Source organism: Oncorhynchus tshawytscha, linkage group LG13, assembly GCF_018296145.1.
Source record: "Oncorhynchus tshawytscha isolate Ot180627B linkage group LG13, Otsh_v2.0, whole genome shotgun sequence".
Lineage (NCBI taxonomy): Eukaryota > Metazoa > Chordata > Actinopteri > Salmoniformes > Salmonidae > Oncorhynchus > Oncorhynchus tshawytscha.
This window is the reverse complement of record NC_056441.1, coordinates 63,675,973-63,694,216: the sequence shown is the minus strand read 5'-3', so window position 1 is coordinate 63,694,216 and position 18,244 is coordinate 63,675,973. Positions and strand designations below refer to the sequence as shown.

At 46.4% G+C, this 18,244-nt stretch overlaps 1 protein-coding gene across 2 annotated transcripts in view; it reads left to right on the top strand.

Annotated features, from left to right (window-relative positions):
- Nucleotides 1-299: 299 nt before the first annotated feature.
- Nucleotides 300-18,244, top strand: part of LOC112246895 (vacuolar protein sorting-associated protein 53 homolog) — a 31,501-nt gene continuing 13,556 nt past the window's right edge. Inside the window, exons 1-9 of one of the 2 annotated variants that reach the window (XM_024415491.2) lie at nucleotides 300-450; nucleotides 4,307-4,387; nucleotides 5,995-6,044; nucleotides 6,142-6,208; nucleotides 12,831-12,917; nucleotides 14,496-14,611; nucleotides 15,019-15,138; nucleotides 16,354-16,432; nucleotides 16,546-16,689. In XM_024415491.2, the coding sequence (XP_024271259.1) occupies nucleotides 361-450; nucleotides 4,307-4,387; nucleotides 5,995-6,044; nucleotides 6,142-6,208; nucleotides 12,831-12,917; nucleotides 14,496-14,611; nucleotides 15,019-15,138; nucleotides 16,354-16,432; nucleotides 16,546-16,689 (834 nt within the window). In that variant the 5' untranslated portion in view covers nucleotides 300-360. Of the gene's footprint in view, nucleotides 451-4,306; nucleotides 4,388-5,994; nucleotides 6,045-6,141; nucleotides 6,209-12,830; nucleotides 12,918-14,495; nucleotides 14,659-15,018; nucleotides 15,139-16,353; nucleotides 16,433-16,545; nucleotides 16,690-18,244 lie in introns of those variants that run through there. The other variant, XM_024415492.2, reaches the window with a different exon arrangement.

Genomic DNA, 18,244 nt, shown 5'->3' with positions numbered 1-18,244 from the left:
AACTGGGAGGTGTGATCATTGTCAGGGGGAGATGAAGACAGTGGAACACATTCTATTTCAGTGCCAGAAATATTGGAGGGAAAGGGAGTGATTGTTATTAGGTTTGAGGAGTAATGAGGTTGAAGACAAGATTAAGTGCAATGCTGGGGAAATCTTCAGGGGGATTTAGTATTTAATTATGTATTTCGTTTCCTTAAGGAGATGAAAATATTGGGTAGGATTTAGGCCTTCTCTGTCTCTGGTTCACACTCCAGTCCAGTTGGTGGCGGTAATCCACTTTAAAGTTGGTTGCCAACCGCCATCTAAAATCCCCAGAAGGAGGCGAAGGCTCTGCTTTCTGCGGTAGCTAGCTAGTTGTTCATGATGATGGAGGAGGAAGAATTGGAATTTGCGGAGGATTTGGAGGCGATTTTGCACCTTACTCCTGAGGTGCAGTTGGCCATCGAGCAGGTAATCGTGTGCTAAGTGGGATAGTTTCTTATCTGCAATGAAAATACTAATTTGTTTACAGGCATGAGTTAGTTAGCTTACCTAATGTTAGCTGTGTTGTTATCCTAGTTAGCCTGCTAGCTACATTAGGCTTGTTAGCTGTTTTAGGGACCTTTGCGTACAGCTAGATAAGTTATTTTCAATACATGTAAACAGTCATATTGTCTCTGAAGTTTTGTATTTCTAGCCAGGTAACGTTAACTGACTAGCTAGCTTTGTCTAACAGCACCCTCCCCTTTGGTAAAAAAACAGACAGGTTGCCACCCCGGCCTTACTGGTGGTACCTGTCATTGAAACTAACACGGAACCCAAACCGTGTGCGCTATCGTGCATAAATATATTTTGTCCCCCCCCCACGCCACGATACCCAGGTTAAAATATCAAAACAAACTCTGAACCAATTACATTTATTTGAGGACATGTCGAAAGCATTAAACATGTATGGCAATTTAGCTAGTTAGCTTGCACTTGCTAGCTAATTTGTCCTATTTAGCTAGCTTGCTGTTGCTAGCTAATTTGTCCTGTGATATAAACATTGAGTTGTTATTTTACCTGAAATGCACAAGGTCCTCTACTCCGCCAATTAATCAACACAAAACGGTCAACCGAATCGTTTCTAGTCATCTCTCCTCCTAGGCTTTTCCTTCGCTTTACTTTTTATATTGCCCTGAGGCACTGTGCCGTCACCCATAAGTGATGGTTGCGCTTTGGGTGCAGGTGGTTGGACTTCAACCACCGTTGAAGAGGCCGGATATAGAGCAGGCCCAGGGGAATCGACAAGGCAGGTTAGGGCAGATACCACCCACCCCAGTCGAAAGTGGTCAAGGCAAGATAAGATCGCCTGAATGCTGCTGGTGGGCAGGCGTGCTCTCATGAGAACTGAGTCCAGTTCCATGCCAATGAAGGCGATCCTCTGGGTGGTTGTCAGATGACTACTTGTTGTTTACAATTATCCCAGCCCACTGATGTGGGTCAGGAGCATGCCTCTATTTGACAGGACCTGGGTCCTGGTCTGGGCACAAATCAGCCAATCATCCAGGTAATTGAGGATCAACAGTCTTCGGGATGTGAGAAGTGCCAAGTCAGCGTCCATGAACTTTGTGAAAGTGTGGGATGCCAAAGAGAGGCCGAAGGGAAGAACCATGAATTTGTAAGCCCTCCCTTCGATAGTGGATTGGAGGTACTGCCAATGAACTGGGTGAACAGGAACATTGACGTACGCATCCATCAGGTCAAGCTTCACAAGCCACTGGTCCCTGGACACGGCCTGCAACACGCGGCTGGGGACAGTATGTGGAACCTTAATACTTTCAAGTACCCATTGAGGTTGCGGAGGTCCAGAATCTGTTGAAACCCTCCGTTTCTTTTTGGGACCACAAAACAAGTGGAGTAGAACCCACCTAGCTGTTCTGATGTCTCAATCATGCGGATGACACCCTTGTCCAGGAGTGAGGAAATCTCTAGCCGCATGGTTTTCTTCAGGGGGTCGGCCACTGTGATGACACGAAGGCCCCTGAAGGACGGATGCCAGAATTGGAGTCGGTACCCCTCGAGCATTGAAGACAACACCCATGGGGACTCCACACACTCCTCCCACTTTGCCCTTTGAGACTGGGAGAAGCGGCCAAGGAAGGATGTGTCAGGGGACCTGCCGGGGCCCACCTCTCCTCTGGCGCCCCGAGCACATCGGTCCCCCAGGCACGTCCCTATGGTGGTGACGGTTGACACCATCACACCTGTCACAAAGGGAAGCCATATGCGCAGCCAAGCCAATAAGGAAGCTTGGAGGAATAGGAACCTGGTGAGGGATAAATTATCCAGTACCTCTGCAAAAACCGGGAAAGACCCATGTGGGAAAAACAGGCTGTCGCTTCACCTCACGCTGTGCCCCTCCCCGCTGTTGTCCCTTAACACGAGGTGATGGGGCAGGTGGGTGGCGACGGGTCGTCTGCCTTGGACCCGGGGCCTGAGGAAGTGGCATGAACTGTCTCAGGGTCTCCCGGTCCCCACAAACCTTATCGGTCTGCTCTAGAATGTCATCAACCTCTGGGCCAACGTCGGCCTTGGGGTGAGGGGCAAATGTGCTCTGGAGAGCAGCTGGCAGACGGGATCGGGCCAGCCAGAGATGGCGCCAGGAGGTAACCACCTGCGCCAGGAGGTAACCACCTGCTCCATGGCCCGTCCGTTGGCGCAGGCCACATCCCTCTGGAGCAGGGAAAGCACGCGAGACACATCTATCACTTCCCGGAGGAGCTGCTATGTGCCCTCTTGCAGCAAGGAAAAGAGAGTCTGCAGGTAGGCCTGCAGCAGCATGGCCATGTTGGTTAGGCGGCCAAGAGAGCAGAGGGACCCATATGTGGCTTTCAAGTCGCATCAAAGACTCTGCGGGGGTCCTGCCTTCAGTCGCAGGTTCCGCTCTGGCAGAGGCCCAGCCCTCCTGCAAGGTCTCGCAGAACTCAGCAGAGATGGGGACAGATGGTGAGTCATCACTCTCCACCAGTTGATGTCCAGTGCAGTGGCTACCTGAGTGAGTAGGCTCCTCAGTGCCAGCATCGTTCCCCAGGAACAGCCTATCACTGGCCAACAGGGAACAGCTGTTGTTGCCATCTAAGCTATCAACCTCCTGACGCAGGGCATGCGCCCTCCTTTCAAGGTGGTCCCAGCGGTCTGACTCTGGGCCCAGTAGAGGGACTAACAGCTCGTTGCCGCACCACTCATGAGGGAGGGAGCTCATCTCCGGCCAGAGCCCCAGCCTGGCTGACCCATTTGCGCATGGCCTCCAATTGTGCCAGGTCCAGGCGTTCTAAGAACACCACACAAAACAGGCATCTAGAATGGCTAAAACCCAGGCAGTGCATACACAAGGTATGTGGATGCCAGCATCACACCTGTCACAACGGGAAGCCATAAGCTCAGCCAAGCCAACAAGGCCACGGAGCAGGGGTCCGACACCCTGTGAAAGATATGTCGTGACCCGGATGGAGGTATAGGAACCCAGGGAGGGATAAATTACCCGGTACCTCTGCAAACACGGGAAGACCCCTTTTAGGAAAAACAGGCAACCAGGTAATGGATTTGATTTATGTGTTTTACACCAAGTGCAATATTAACTAGCCGGTTTAATATCCAAGCAGTGAACAAAAAACAGCACCATATGATGGTGTAACTCCACCAAGGAACTCCAAAGTAAGCGTCTCAATGTAGTGGCAGCCCACCACCATACCCTTGCAGTCTGCAGGAGAAAGAACAAGAAAACGCTGTAGGGGAATTAGCAGAGAACCGGACAGCATGTTAAAGCAATTCACAACACACACAAAACAAGCCAGTCTGCAAGTTGTGTAAGGTTAATACAGTTTGTGGCAGCAAGAGCCACCAATATATTAATGGATGCACACAGAGTCGTAGTGTAATGCTAAAGGAGCACAAGCAGGACAAACCACAGGTGGAAGATGCAGATCAACCACGTGCAGCGAGTGGAGCACTCAAGAGGATGGGCTGGCCATGTGGCCAGCTGCTCCAGGCTGCAAACTGCCAGTGAGTATATTTCCACGCAATATATTACACTTACCAGTGATTTACCAAGCGAATTTCAAAAAGTTTGTACCTCAAACCATACGGACGTCCGGCGAGAAAATTAAAGAACGTGTCGCGGCAGTGGGGTCTATATATAGTGGCGGACCCCAGCCGTGACACAGGTGTACACGTGAGTTAATCTGTAAATCCACACCTCGGATGTATCCCTCCACCGTGGAGTGATCCAATATAGTGAAACATAAGCAACAACATGTATTTAATGAGCCATATTTATATGCCTTAGGTTTTCCCCAGTCAAGACCCATTGGACAGAGCAGATTTTAATGCTGTGGAATACATCAATACATTGTTTCCTACTGAGCAGGTAAGACTGGAGTCCTTCACAGAAACTAAAGTCCCTTTATATTACACCAAGGCTCTAGTCTTGGATACTTTTTTATTTTTTAAAATGTTTATTTCACTTTTATTTAACCAGGTAGGCTAGTTGAGAACAAGTTCTCATTTGCGACCTGGCCAGGATAAAGCAAAGCGGTTCAACACATACAACAACACAGAGTTACATATGGAATAAACAAACATACAATCAATACTACAGTAGAACAATCTATATACAGCATGTGCAAATGAGGTAGGATAAGAGAGGTAAGGCAGTAAATACGCCATGGTGGCAAAGTAATTACAATATGGCAATTAAACCCTGGAATGGTAGGATGTGCAAAAGATGAATGTGCAAGTTGAGATCCTGGGGTGCAAAGGAGCAAGATAAATTAATACAGTAAGCTATATCATTTCATACATATGTTCTTGTTACATGATGATACAAAGTTATAGTCTAGCAGCTGGCTGACACCAAACTCAAATTCTTCCTGACTTCAGTCTGGAAAGGGACTCTGACACAGCTACGACCGAAAGTTACTTTTTGTAGCAGGTTAGGGGAGCATTTTCACTAACCCTAAACTTTTTCCTAACATGAACCTAATTCTTCTAATCTGCTGTGTTCATTCTGCTAACCTGCTGCCTAAGTTATCCTAACCTGCTGCCTAAGTTATCCTAACCTGCTGCCTAAGTTATCCTAACCTGCTACAAAAAAGTCACTTACGGTCATAGTTGTATTGAAGTGGCGTGTTTACAGGGAATCTCGTCTGGAAAAGCTCTGTGATGTTGTAGACATGATGCGTCGAATTACTGATTGAGGGGATTCATTTAACCTGCCCTCTGTTGAACCGGTCTATGGCCCCCGAGCACCCGACCCCTTCCAATACAACTGTTGAATTTTCAAATCCAAACAACTCTTTTTTTTTTTATTGTCACATACACGGGACAGGTGCAGTTAAATGTGTTTTCAACCCCCCCAGGAGAAATCTCCCTGGGGAAAAAACGTTTGGGAGAACAAATCAAAGCTCAAATCAATTTTTGTGTGAATATGGAACTGACAAACAGACTCCTGTGAACAGACAAGTGTCAGAGCTCTCCCTCGCTGTTTTCCACGTTAGTCTCGTCAGCCAGGCTAAAAAAGGCCATACAAATGTAACAATCTGAACCTGCACGATCATAGTAAAAATGATGTCCTCAAGCTTCCAGTAAAGCGAGACACAACTTCCTCTTGAATTATGGTTGAACAGTCTCTTTTAGCCTCCGGAAGATGCTAAAATCTCTTGAGTAGGTCGCTAGGTGTTGAAATAAAGATGCTTCAGTATTTTTAAGTGTATACTTTTTATTTTTTTTGCTTGCTCTCCTCACATTCAAAAAATTAATTTAAACATAAAAAAATGTGTATGGCCTAGCAAAACAAAGGTCTTATTGACCTAGTAGAAGGTAATAGTCATGATGAAATGCCCACTAGATGGTGCTGAATGTGTACCTTTAACATTAGAAAAGGATCCATCATCCAAATCAGTCCATACAACTTGGTTTTGTGTGAAGAATGGATTTTAGTTAATACATAATCATGATACCCCTGTGTTTCCTCAGTCACTGGCTAATATAGATGATGTGGTCAACAAGATCCGTCTGAAGATTCGGTGAGTGACCTCACTTTATTATTATTATTATTATTATTATTATTATTATTATATTTTTCATGAGTTTAACAGAATGTTATTTATTTTGTGTGTTCAGGTGTCTGGATGACAACATCAGGACGGTGGTGAGAGGCCAGACCAATGTGGGCCAGGATGGCAGACAGGTGAGTGAGGGGACCGTCTGGGATTACTCTTCAGTGTGTGGCTACCTGTTGTTCTTGGATCATTTTCCTGCAAAATACCCCTGACTCTGTGTAAATACTTAGGTTGTTGGTTGTTATTTATGAGCTAATTTAAGGATTACGGTGTGTGCATGTGTCAGCACGTGTGCATGTTTGGAAGGGTGCTCTATATATTTATATGTATGTATGTATGTATATATACATATATGTATGTATATATACATATATGTATGTATATGTGTGTGTTTTGGTATGCTTGGTATGTAGCACTGGGCTCAGCGACAGCATGCTTTGATAGATGAACAGCAGTAGCAGCTTACTGTGAGACCCAGTAGGGCCTTTTGGTGGAGAGAGAGACAGCCAGTCAGTCTACACTGGTGAGCCCCAACAGAGGGTTGACTTTGTGGCTACAAGACCGTAGCATGTTGCTGCTGCCTCAGTCTCACACTCTCTGTACACACCTGCTGTGTCTCTCACACACACACACTTCATCCATCCAACAGACTGGTGAACTGAGATGTTTTGCAACCTTTTCCCCAGTGTTATTACTCCTAACCCAGACAAATGTGTTGGTGCTCCTCTTTCTGTTTCTCTGTCCTCACTAATGCCATGGAGAAGGACAGGATGAGTCAGAACCATCCTGTTCCCTACTGCTGTCCTACAGGGAATGATTCCCCTCCTTTATTCAGGGGTTAAATTTGGACCTGTGATTTGGTGTCTCGCCGTTTCTCATCTGAGAACGTCAGAAAAAACATTGATGTACTGTAATGCAGATCCTCGCTCTGTCAGGGAACTGTGATTTTGAGGGGAAAGTGACACCTGATGGGGGAGCTGTTTCAGTGTGTGTTGCGTGTTTCTGTGATGGTGGTCCGGTCCTGCTCTGTTACCGCTGGATTATCGGAAATGTTCTGGACAGAATCCACTAACCTATGGGGTTGTTAAGCGCGAAAGCATGGCACTGTACTGTACCGTTGGGTTTCTGGTCTGGTGGTCTTGTAGCCGAGGGCCTCTGAACCATCCGCATCTCCCACAGAGCTGAGGGAAGATCCTTTCTGCAGATGGAAAGATGGAGAGGTGTTCATTGCAGCCAGAGATGGAGAGAGCGAGAACAGGAGAGGAGAAAATGACAAAGTTGTTGGGTTGGGTGCACACTTGCCTGGCACACTAGTTTGGCAGTGTGTCCCCCAAGGTGCCAAATCCACCTACTTAATTGAGCGCTCCTAATGACAAAGGGCAAGCCAGTGAACAGAAAGTTGACAAAAGATGGATGTAAGAACGGAGGTGGAGAAGGGCTGGAAAGATTCCCCTTATATTTAGTCTGTAGCGGTGGCAGACTGGCAGTGATCATCAGAGCAGGGTGCGGATGGAGATTTAGATTTCCAGGGGAGGGGTAGATGAAATCAGAATGCCAGGGATATGCCAGGGATATTTGGAGCAGATGGGGGAATTTGGGTGTATGTATGTGGCTGCATATGAGAGTCCTAGGACAAGGAGGGGGCTCTTTGATGTTGTTGATTATGATGGAATGAATTACACACACACTGGAAAATCATTCCATTCAGTCTTCTCGAAGCAGTTCGGACTATTTTGTTGTCATTTGCCTGCTCTTTTACTAAGCAGCTGTCAAAAGCAGCTACAAGTGGTCTGGCCAGCCCATCGTCATGGTAACATGGACCAGAAGGCCAAACATGTCTCACTGGTTCACTGCAGTTTAAACTGCCTGAATCCCATTTAAGTCAACTCTAGTTGCTTCCATTACACCCCATTCTTTTTAGTCTTTACAATCGCACAGTAAACAATTTATAAGTGATGAATAAGTCGCTCTCAGACATACTATTGTTCTGATTATGAAACTTTGCAGACAAAATAAAAAAGGAAACTGTTTCTTCCCTGAGGAAATGGATTCATTGTTCTCAACAAGCTTATTGTGGCTGCATTGAGTATGGAACAGTGAGTGGCGGAGGCTCGGTGTTGGAGGGAGGGTGGGGCGTTATAGGAGTGGGAGAGAGGCTCATTAACAAACCAAACATTTGTTATCAATGACATGTAGCTCAGCCATCATGCCAGAAAATGTTAACTGCGTTGAGCTTGCATAGCTCAGTCACCATAACCATTATCCAGCTATACACTGTACATTTCCCATGTGCAGCTAGATGTCCCCACATGGTCAGGTCAGCTGTGGGGCTTTATGGTCGTCAATGAGGCAGCGGATGGGGATCCGGCCGGCGGGCATGTGGATGGGTTATGGTTATTGTGTGTGCATGCAGATGTCTTACGTGTGTGTTGCAGATGTCTTACTGTAGCTCCTGGCATCTGGGATGTACTTATTAGGAACACTGAGACGGAACCTCCTTGAGAAGCAAACATAACATAAATATTTCATCTAAGGGAAGTTTACTGAAAGCGATATTTACTGCTTCAAGTTGGGTTCTCTGCTCTTTCATCTGCTTTGTCTCTGTTTTTCATATCATGTACTTTATTGTCCATTTACATGGAATTTCATTTTGTGACCTCAGCATACAAATACACAAACACAACACACATCAACAATATATTACATGGAGTACGGAAAACTCTGTCACTCTCTTCCTCTGTCATTCATCTCTCTCTTTCTTTCCGTCTCTCATTCTCTGATGTCTCTGTTGATGTGTTGCTGTTTCTTTTCCCCCAAATCAATATGAACGTATCCTTTAACACTGGGTTAATGTGAAGGTTACCATGTACTTTGGACACGCTAGTAGTGACCCACCCAACCACAGATATAGAATGACTAGAGTGGACATGCCCATACAAATCTATGCTCATTCTATTTCTATGGACCAAGCATCCAGCTCTTTATACTGGATTATCAATGCCTTTGCCCTCCTGTAATATACCAGAACATATTTCTGTCCCTGTTATTATGGAGTAATTTGTGCAGAGAATAAGCTACTTATTGTGGCCTCGCCTGTTTGCTTTATGAACAAATGTGTATGTTCAGTATGAAAAGAGCTTGGTACATATGAAGAATGCCTTGTATACTGTTTATTGAATGTTGAAAAAGATCTTAATTTACTATGCACGACCTAGGCCTACCCAATAAACTACAGGGTCTATGGATAGGAGGAATGCGTGACTTGTCATTGTGGGGGACATCCACATCTCTTCATATCTGTCAGTGAAGAAACAACCCCTCTAACCGCCCCCTGCCTTCCCCTCCTCCAAAAATCTCCAAATAGAGTCCACATGTGTGGCAGACAGTGCTCTATTTCTGCAGGGTTGAAATGTGGCCTCTCCCCCGTCTGGGACTGGGGTGGAACAGAGGATGGATGGGGGCGTAGTAGAGAGCGATCTCAGCCAGGCAGACTAGTGCTGGGCTGTGGTCTCCCGACACCCTTCCCAATGCTCAGACACTTGGGCGATTAAGCTAAACATAGGAAATTAATGTTAGGAGGAGAGAGGCTAGGCAAGCTGGCTTCTCAGGGTCTTTATCAGGTTCTTCAGACTATGGGCTCTACTCAGCGTGTGTGTCGGTTATGTGTGTGTGTTTTTGGTATTGGTTGTTTGGGCCTCAGGCTGTTATGGAATTGGTATTCTGGTGGGTTCTATAAGGTGTTTAAAGGTAGTTTGTCTCTCGGGGCCTGTTTGAATCAAAATAACAATCTGGAGGTCGACAGATTATGATTTTTCAACGCCGATACCGATTATTGGAGGACTAAAAACAGCCGATGCTGATTTTTGTGTGTGTGATAATGACAATTACAACAACACTTATTTTAACTTAATCTAATACATAAATAAAAATCTATTTAGTCTCCAATAAATAATGAATCATGTTCAATTTGGTTTAAATAATGGAAAAACACAGTGTTGGAGAAGAAAGTAAAAGTGGTAGAAGAGTGAGAATATATGAAAGCTGGTGGTTCCTTTTAACATGAGTCTTCAATATTCCCAGTTAAGAAGTTTTAGGTTGTAGTTATTATAGGACTATTTATCTCTACCATTTGTATTTCATATACCTTTGACTATTGGATGTTCTTATAGGCACTATAGTATTGCCAGCCTAATCCTGGGAGTTGATAGGCTTGAAGTCATAAACAGCGCTGTGCTTCAAGCATTGTGAAGAGCTGCTGGCAAATGCAGGAAAGTGCTGTTTGAATGAATGCTTATGAGCCTGCTGCTGCCTTCCACCTCTGTCAGACTGCTCTATCAAATATCAAATCAAAGACTTAATTCTAATTTAATAAACTCACAGAAATATGAGCCTTAGTTTCCGGATTTGACCATATAAATGACCTATCATTTTGAAAATAACTTTTATTCTTTCAGTGAAATTTGGAACCATTGCTGTTAAATTTCACAACCTTCAATGTTATGTCATATGTAAAATTCTGGCAAATTAATTACCATTTTCGTTAGGAAGAAATGGTCTTCACGCAGTTTGCAACGAGCTAGATAACCCAAACTGCTGCATATACCCTGACTCTGCTTGCACAGAACGCAAGAGAAGTGACACAATTTCCCTAGTTAATATTGCCTTCTAACATGAATTTCTTTTAACTAAATATGCGGGTTTAGAAAATGTATACTTGTGTATTGATTTTAAGAAAGGCATTGATGTTTATGGTTAGGTACATTGGTGCAACGACAGTGCTTTTTTCGCGAATGCGCTTGTTAAATCATCACCCGTTTGTCGAAGTAGGCTGTGATTCAATGATAAATTAACAGGCACCGCATTGATTATTTGCAACGTAGGACAAGCTAGTTAAACTAGTAATATCATCAACCATGTGTAGTTAACTAGTGATTATGTTAAGATTGATTGTTTTGTATAAGATTCGTTTAATGCTAGCTAGCAACTTACCTTGGCTCCTTGCTGCACTCGCGTAACAGGTAGTCAGCCTGCCACGCAGTCTCCTCGTGGAGTGCAATGTAATCGGTGTCCAAAAATGCCGATTACGATTATAACTTGAAATCGGCCCTGATTAATCGGTCGACCTCCAATGACATCCTCCCTCCCTCTGAGGTAATCACAGATGTGAGAGGGTTGGATTGGTGAAAGCAGTTACTGTAGAGACCTTGCTTTCACTTAATCAATCGGGTATAGCTCAATCAATGGTAAGCTCAAGGAAGTGAGGCAGAAAGGAGTCATTTTGTATTATTGTAAGTATGTTGATGGTCCTGGCCAGTGGCAACCCTCAACAGGTCATGACCAACCAAGCTTCTCAGCTTCCTGCCCCTGACTTTCCTAGCTTTTTCCTGGTAACAGACTACATAGTAATTATTTATCAGAGCCTGCCCTGCATGCCTGCTGGTTTAACTGAGGGGTCTACCAGTGTGTGTGTGTCCACATACAGAGTCTGCCTGTGACCTTGAGTCTGGCTCTGTGACCCTGTCATCATGCTAAGCCTCTAAGCAGAATAGATGCTGCTTCCTGCAGAGACAAAAAGGAATCCATTGCTGTCAACAAGCAGATTGTGTGTGAGGAAGAGAGAGAGTATGTGTGTGTTTTCCCTGTCCGTCCACTTTTGAAGAGCCTTGTAAAAGTGGTACATTCCTTAGGCAGCTGGTGCCGGCTGTTAGGATTCCATCTTTGTGAGAAGGAGAGGAGAGCCCCTCCCACCCACACACACAGACACACACCCCACATTGGGCCAGTGTTAGGCCAGTTACCCCCAATTACTCTTGCATCAGATAGCAGTGCCAAAGCCCAGCTCAGACCATCAAAGCCCGGCTGCGTGGCGTAAAATAGAAATATTAGATAGCAATTAGTTTACTTCTCTGTGAAAGAAGCCCCACTCTGTTCTCCACCCCAGTTGTTCCAAGAATTTGTGGTCAAACACTAGTCACAAGGACTACATTTTTAGAGGATTGGAGAGACTGTACATCTTTTGACCAGAGTTGCACTTTATTTGACATTTAGCTTGACACCCTTCTCTGAGTGATGTGATAACACATGTCATGAGCAGGTCTTCTGTCTAGCCAGTCAGTCTATAACATGGGTTTTTGGGGTTCAAATACATGGATATGGGGTTGGGAATGGGTAGTAGGATATCTCTCTGTGCAGCTGCTGGCAGGAGAGGGAGACCGCTCTTCTTACCGACTGGAATGTGAGCGCAAACTGTGGGAGAAGTTTCTCATCCCCATGCCGTTCCTTCTGGTTTCTCATCATGCTATTTTGCTTGGTTTTCCATCCCCCTACTGGGGTGCCTATAAATACAACCTGACAAGGAAGAGAGGAGAATAGCATGACTCCAGAATTTCCCTGGTTCTTCCTACTAAACAGATGGGGTTGATTAGCCTATAATCTTGAAACCTAGAGCCAAATTCTTACGTGAACACTAGCCTCTGACCTGCTGTAAGGAGAGACTAAATAGCCTGGTCCCAGGTCTATTGTGCTGATTTGCCAACTCCTATGGCCATTGTCACGCCAAACCAATCTGGTACCAGGCTAAGGGACGATAGAGAAGTTGAAAAGAATCCTTCTTTGCCTTTGTTGCTAGATGTCAGCTACATCCCACTGTGTCTGAAGAGATGTCTGCCAGAAAGTAAACTTGTTTAGAGAGTCCTGGTACCTAAATGACCTCTTTCAACCCTGTCTCTCTCTCCTTTGTCTCCCTCCCAGGCACTGGAGGAGGCTCAGGTAGCCATCGGCCAGCTCTTTGGTAAAATCAAAGACATTAAGGACAAGGCTGAGAAATCTGAGCAAATGGTGAGTAAACAAACAAAACACAGCCAGACTCTCCTACAGGAGCCATCTTGTTTACCCTGTCTAAAGCTTCTGTGTGTGTGTGTGTGTGTGTGTGTGTGTGTGTGTGTGTGTGTGTGTGTGTGTGTGACTGAGGGTGCCTCCAGGGGACTCTGACATACAATGTAGTGGAGGTAAACCTCCTGCTGTGTGTGGGTTGGTTCTTCCTCTCCTTGTGGGGACCTAAATTCCCCACAAGGATAGTAAAACAAGGAAAATTATTACTCCGTGGGGACATTTCACACATCCCCAGGAGGACAAAGGCTATTTTAAGCATAGGGGATAGGTTTACAATTGGGGTTAGAATTATGGTTAGGTTCTGGGTTAAGGAAAATGTGATTTTGAATGGAAATTAATTTTAGGCCCCACGAGGATAGAAGAACAAAGTGTGTGTGTGTGTATGGGGGGGTCACAGGAAGGCTGCTGGGCTGGGTGGGTAAAAGATGGAGAGGGAACAATGGAGAGGAACCCCTCCCTCAATGGGTATGTTGTAGCAATTATGTTTCAGCTCAAACAGATGTCTCTGCTCCTCGCCCCCTCTCTCTCTGCTCCTCTACTTCTATCCCCTCCTCTTCCTCCCTCTGTCTCTACTCCTCGCCCCTCTCTGCTCCTTTACTTCTATCCCCTCTTCCTTCCACTCGCTGCTTCTCGCCCCCTCTCTCGCTGTTCCTCGCCCCCCTCTCTCGCTGCTCCTCGCCACCCCTCTCCCGCTGCTCCTCGCCCCCTCTCCCCCTCTCTCGCTGCTCCTCGCCCCCTCTCTCGCTGCTCCTCGCCCCCCTCTCTCGCTGCTCCTCGCCCCCTCTCTCGCTGCTCCTCGCCCCCCTCTCTCGCTGCTCCTCGCCCCCCTCTCTCTCGCTGCTCCTCGCCCCCTCTCTCGCTGCTCCTCGCCCCCCCCTCTCGCTGCTCCTCGCCCCCCTCTCTCGCCGCTCCTCGCCCCCTCTCGCCGCTCCTCGCCCCCCTCTCGCCGCTCCTCCTCGCCCCCCTCGCCGCTCCTCCTCGCCCCCCCCTCGCCGCTCCTCGCCCCCCTCTCTCGCCGCTCCTCCTCGCCCCCCTCTCTCGCCGCTCCTTGACCCCCCTCTCGCCGCTCCTCCTCGCCCCCCTCTCTCGCCGCTCCTCGCCCCCCCTCTCTCGCCGCTCCTCCTCGCCCCCTCTCTCGCCGCTCCTCCTCGCCCCCCTCTCTCGCCGCTCCTCCTCGCCCTCCCCTCTCTCACCGCTCCTCGACCCCCCTCTCTCGTTGCTCCTCGCCCCATCCCCTCTCGCTGCTCCTCGCCCCCTCCCTCTCTCGCTGCTCCTCGCCCCCTCCCTCTCTCGCTGCTCCTCGCCCCCTCCCCTCTCTCGCTGCTCCTCGCCCCATCCTCTCTCTCGCTGCTCCTCGCCCCCATCCTCTCTCTCGCTGCTCCTCGCCCCCATCCTCTCTCTCGCTGCTCCTCGCCCCCATCCCCTCTCTCGCTACTCCTCGCCCCTCCACTCTCCGCTCCTCACTCTCTTCTACCGCTTTCCCCTCCTCTCCCCCACCCACCCTTCCCTCTCTCGATCTCTTAGGTCAAGGAGATAACGCGGGACATCAAACAGCTGGACCATGCTAAGCGTCACCTGACCACCTCCATCACCACCCTCAACCACCTGCACATGCTGGCCGGGGGTGTGGACTCTCTAGAGTGGGTACTCACAGTGCCACCTATGGGCGTGGAGGGGAGTGCCAACGGTGGGCTGCGACCCATAGTTTGAAAAGCACCGATCTAGAAGTTACACAGGGATGAATCCTAAGTTAAATACTTGTGGGCGACTCAGACTTTTTCTTGTAATGCATGCATTGATGTCAATGGAAGATTTGTGAAAATGTAGCTCTATGTGCATCTCAAGTTAGGAGTTGGCACATAAAAAGGAATACTAAAGATCATTGGAAACCATTGTGCACTGTTACTGCCTCAGACCCAGCACCTTACCTTGTCTTAGTTTGGCACATATACCATTGACTACACGTTGAAGTGGCTGCTCGTATGTGTATCCACTAGCCAGAACTCCAAGCTAGAACTGTCAGTGATGTGATCTGTGTGTGTCCCAGGGCAATGACGAGGAAGAGGCAGTATGGAGAGGTGGCTAACCTGCTACAGGGTGTAGTCAACGTCCTGGAGCACTTCCACAAATACATGGGAATCCCTCAAATCAGACAGCTCTCAGAGAGGTAACCATACACGCATGTACGCACACACCCCTGCACATGCACACACATGGGCAACACATTCCCTTTCTGAACTGACAGCCAACCCAGGCCAGGCCTGTTGAGCCCAGAGGAATTCTGTTGTGCTCATCAGAATCAGACCCTGTTTTATATTTACTGAGGAGAGGAGGCTGCAGGCTGCTGAAATACACAGGAAGGAGATGCACTGAATAGGAACTCCTTTATGCAGACATTTTCCACTGAGGGCTTGAGCTGTGCTTTCCACTGGCTGGGTGTGTTTGAGAGAGTGTCCTTGTGTGTGCGTGCCAGAGAGGAAAAGTGTGATTGAGAGAGCGAGAGTGTTTCTTTGTGTATCTGCTCTTGTGTGTGTGATTGAAAGAGTAGGCCTTTGTCCTCTCTCTTCTTTCCCCTCCACAGGAACAGTTCTGGGGTGTGTTAAGCACTAGTCCAGACCCCATACCATCACTACAGAGTAAGGTCTGTGTTCAGCCTTCAACCCAGCTAGTCCCTATGTCCCTCTGGCTGGGGGAGCTAGCTATGCTATCTGCTCTGTTTGCCTTGGAGTGGATGATAAAAACATGAATTTAGGAGAGTAAGGAAGTGTGTATGTGTTTTTTTTTTCTTCCACAAACTTATGTTTATCCAGAGTTGTGTGTCCAGTGTCCATCAAAGCCACCCACACACTCTCTTACCACCACTGTTTTGTTATCTGGAAAAGGTTCAATGGAAAATACTGAGTCTTCAGAAGAAATTGACAAACATTTGGTGGGATGACCAGACAGAGGGACAGCTGGAGCATTGGTCTGACTGATTGTCAGGGGCATCTGCAGGGCACTGCCCACCCTGTGGCATGGCATCCATCTTGTTTACTCTGGAAGGTTCTTCTTGTTGCTCTAAGATTGGACTCTGAATGCCCCACCAGATTCACTCTTCACATTAGGCCAGATGTTCTGGTTCCCACCATGGAACTATGTGCTGTACTGTGTAACCCAATAAACTCTTCTGGAATTTGTCTGTCCCAATGAGTAAACAAAACCACTAGCCTGAAACCAGTCAGTCACAACTTACCAGTGGGTCACACCCAACCTAGCTACCATTTTGGAAACTGTTTCATGATGAAAATATCTACAGTTATGCTACACCAGCTCTAAACACCGCTCCAGCTTTCATGATGGCAGTGTTTTCTCAATGTTTCTCCACTGTTTGTGTCATCCACAGGGTAAAAGTGGCCCAAAGCGAGCTGGGGACTCAGATCCTGGCAGACTTTGAAGAGGCCTTCCCCGCTCAGGGGTCAAAGGTGAATGCCTTGTGTGATATATGTGCGTCATTAAATAATTGTCTGTGTGACTATACATTAAATAGATAATGTATGTGTTTACCCAAGGTATTTTGTGTACTCTATATCCCCAGAGAGCAGGGGGACCCAGTAATGTTCTGAGGGATGCCTGTCTTGTGGCCAACGTCTTGGACCCCCGCATCAAACAGGAGATCATCAAGAAGTTCATCAGACAGCACCTCTCTGAGTACATGGTGCTCTTCCAGGAGAATCAGGATGTAAGTTTCAGTTTATTGTACTGCTAAGCATTAAAGTGGAACTGACAGCGTTTTAGCAAAATTAAATATTATTAAAATCTGTTCATATACACTCCCAGGAATATGATATGATTCTGACAAGCAAGAATTTGAATATGGTCGTTTACATAAATTCATAGAATGTTTTGGAGTTATGTATAGTAAGGCATTTGTGAAATTTCTATATCAGTATAGAGTGGCAAAGCGGCTGTGCGTTTGGACAATTAATAGACACTGCAGTAAATAAAATCGAATAAAAACATCGGCCCCTGTCCAGGACCGGAGTCTATGCAGACCGGTGCGCCATAGCCAATCAGAGCTACAGTAGGCCTATATGCAAATAAGCTATTTGCCACACGGGCCTGCCATCATATACATCGAACTGGACTGTGTGTTTACAGGCAGTAGCAACAGCGCGGCTTTAGATCATTAGAACTCCTTCGCCACTAAATACATGGATTTCTACGAATGTGTAAATTACCACTTGGGAGTCCTCTTACATCTGGCAACTTCACAGTCCTATTCATCAAACAACCACGAAAAGATAGGCTATCTCTACCTCAGTTGCCTATGCACATCAACAGCAACAAGACCCAAAAACGAATGCTAGACAGAGCGAGATGAGCTAAACAAGGGAACATTAGGTAAACCCTCTCAAACATTGTAGCTTGTTGGCCATCAAAATTGCACTGATAAACGATGGTGAATAGTACCCTGCTCGGTGTTCTGCAGCTTGTCTGCCAATGCATGCTTGTCCTAACTGAGTTTTGACAAATAAATGTGAACTTGCCTGCCTGCCCATTAGATCGATGCCAAATACATTTGATTGACAACTAAGAGATATGCTAACTGTGGATAAGTAGTTCAAGTTCAGCAAAGCTAGCTAGCAAAGTGATTCACATTTCTTGCTAACTAACCAAATGACACCTGTATCTTTAGCTGTAGCCACTGAAAAACGATATGAAGGAAAAAGTAAATCACTCACCCTCTTATCCAATGACATGACATCCTCCCTGCAGCCAGCTAGCTAACGTTAGCCTCTGTGTTTTTAGCTAGCTACATAAATAGATATGCTAGCCCAGTGGTGTCAAACTCAATCAGCGCACGAGCCATATTTAAAAAGCACAATGTATTTGTGTGCCAGACTATTTGTTTTCACACAAAAAGTGTGCAACTGCAAACCAAATAGGCAATTATTTTATTTGCAAAAAAAAATACGGACATTTATGTCCAATTATGTATACAGGATGCTGTATATAGCATTTTAACATTAAAACAAACAATAATATAAATATTTGTCCAGCCTTTTCTGCTGTGCTTGCAGCTGTGCATAATATGGTGCGACCCTAATCAAAAAGTATTTAATATTTAAAAATGTTTTGCACTGCATGGATCACCGCAGCTGTTGAATGCAGCATTGCTATATGGTACACTCACAATGTATTGTACTGTAGTTGGGTAGCCAGCCTAGGCTACTTCTCAAATGTTGCTGAATTCACTGATGCCAGCGTATCAGGCTGTAATTTCATAAAGTAGA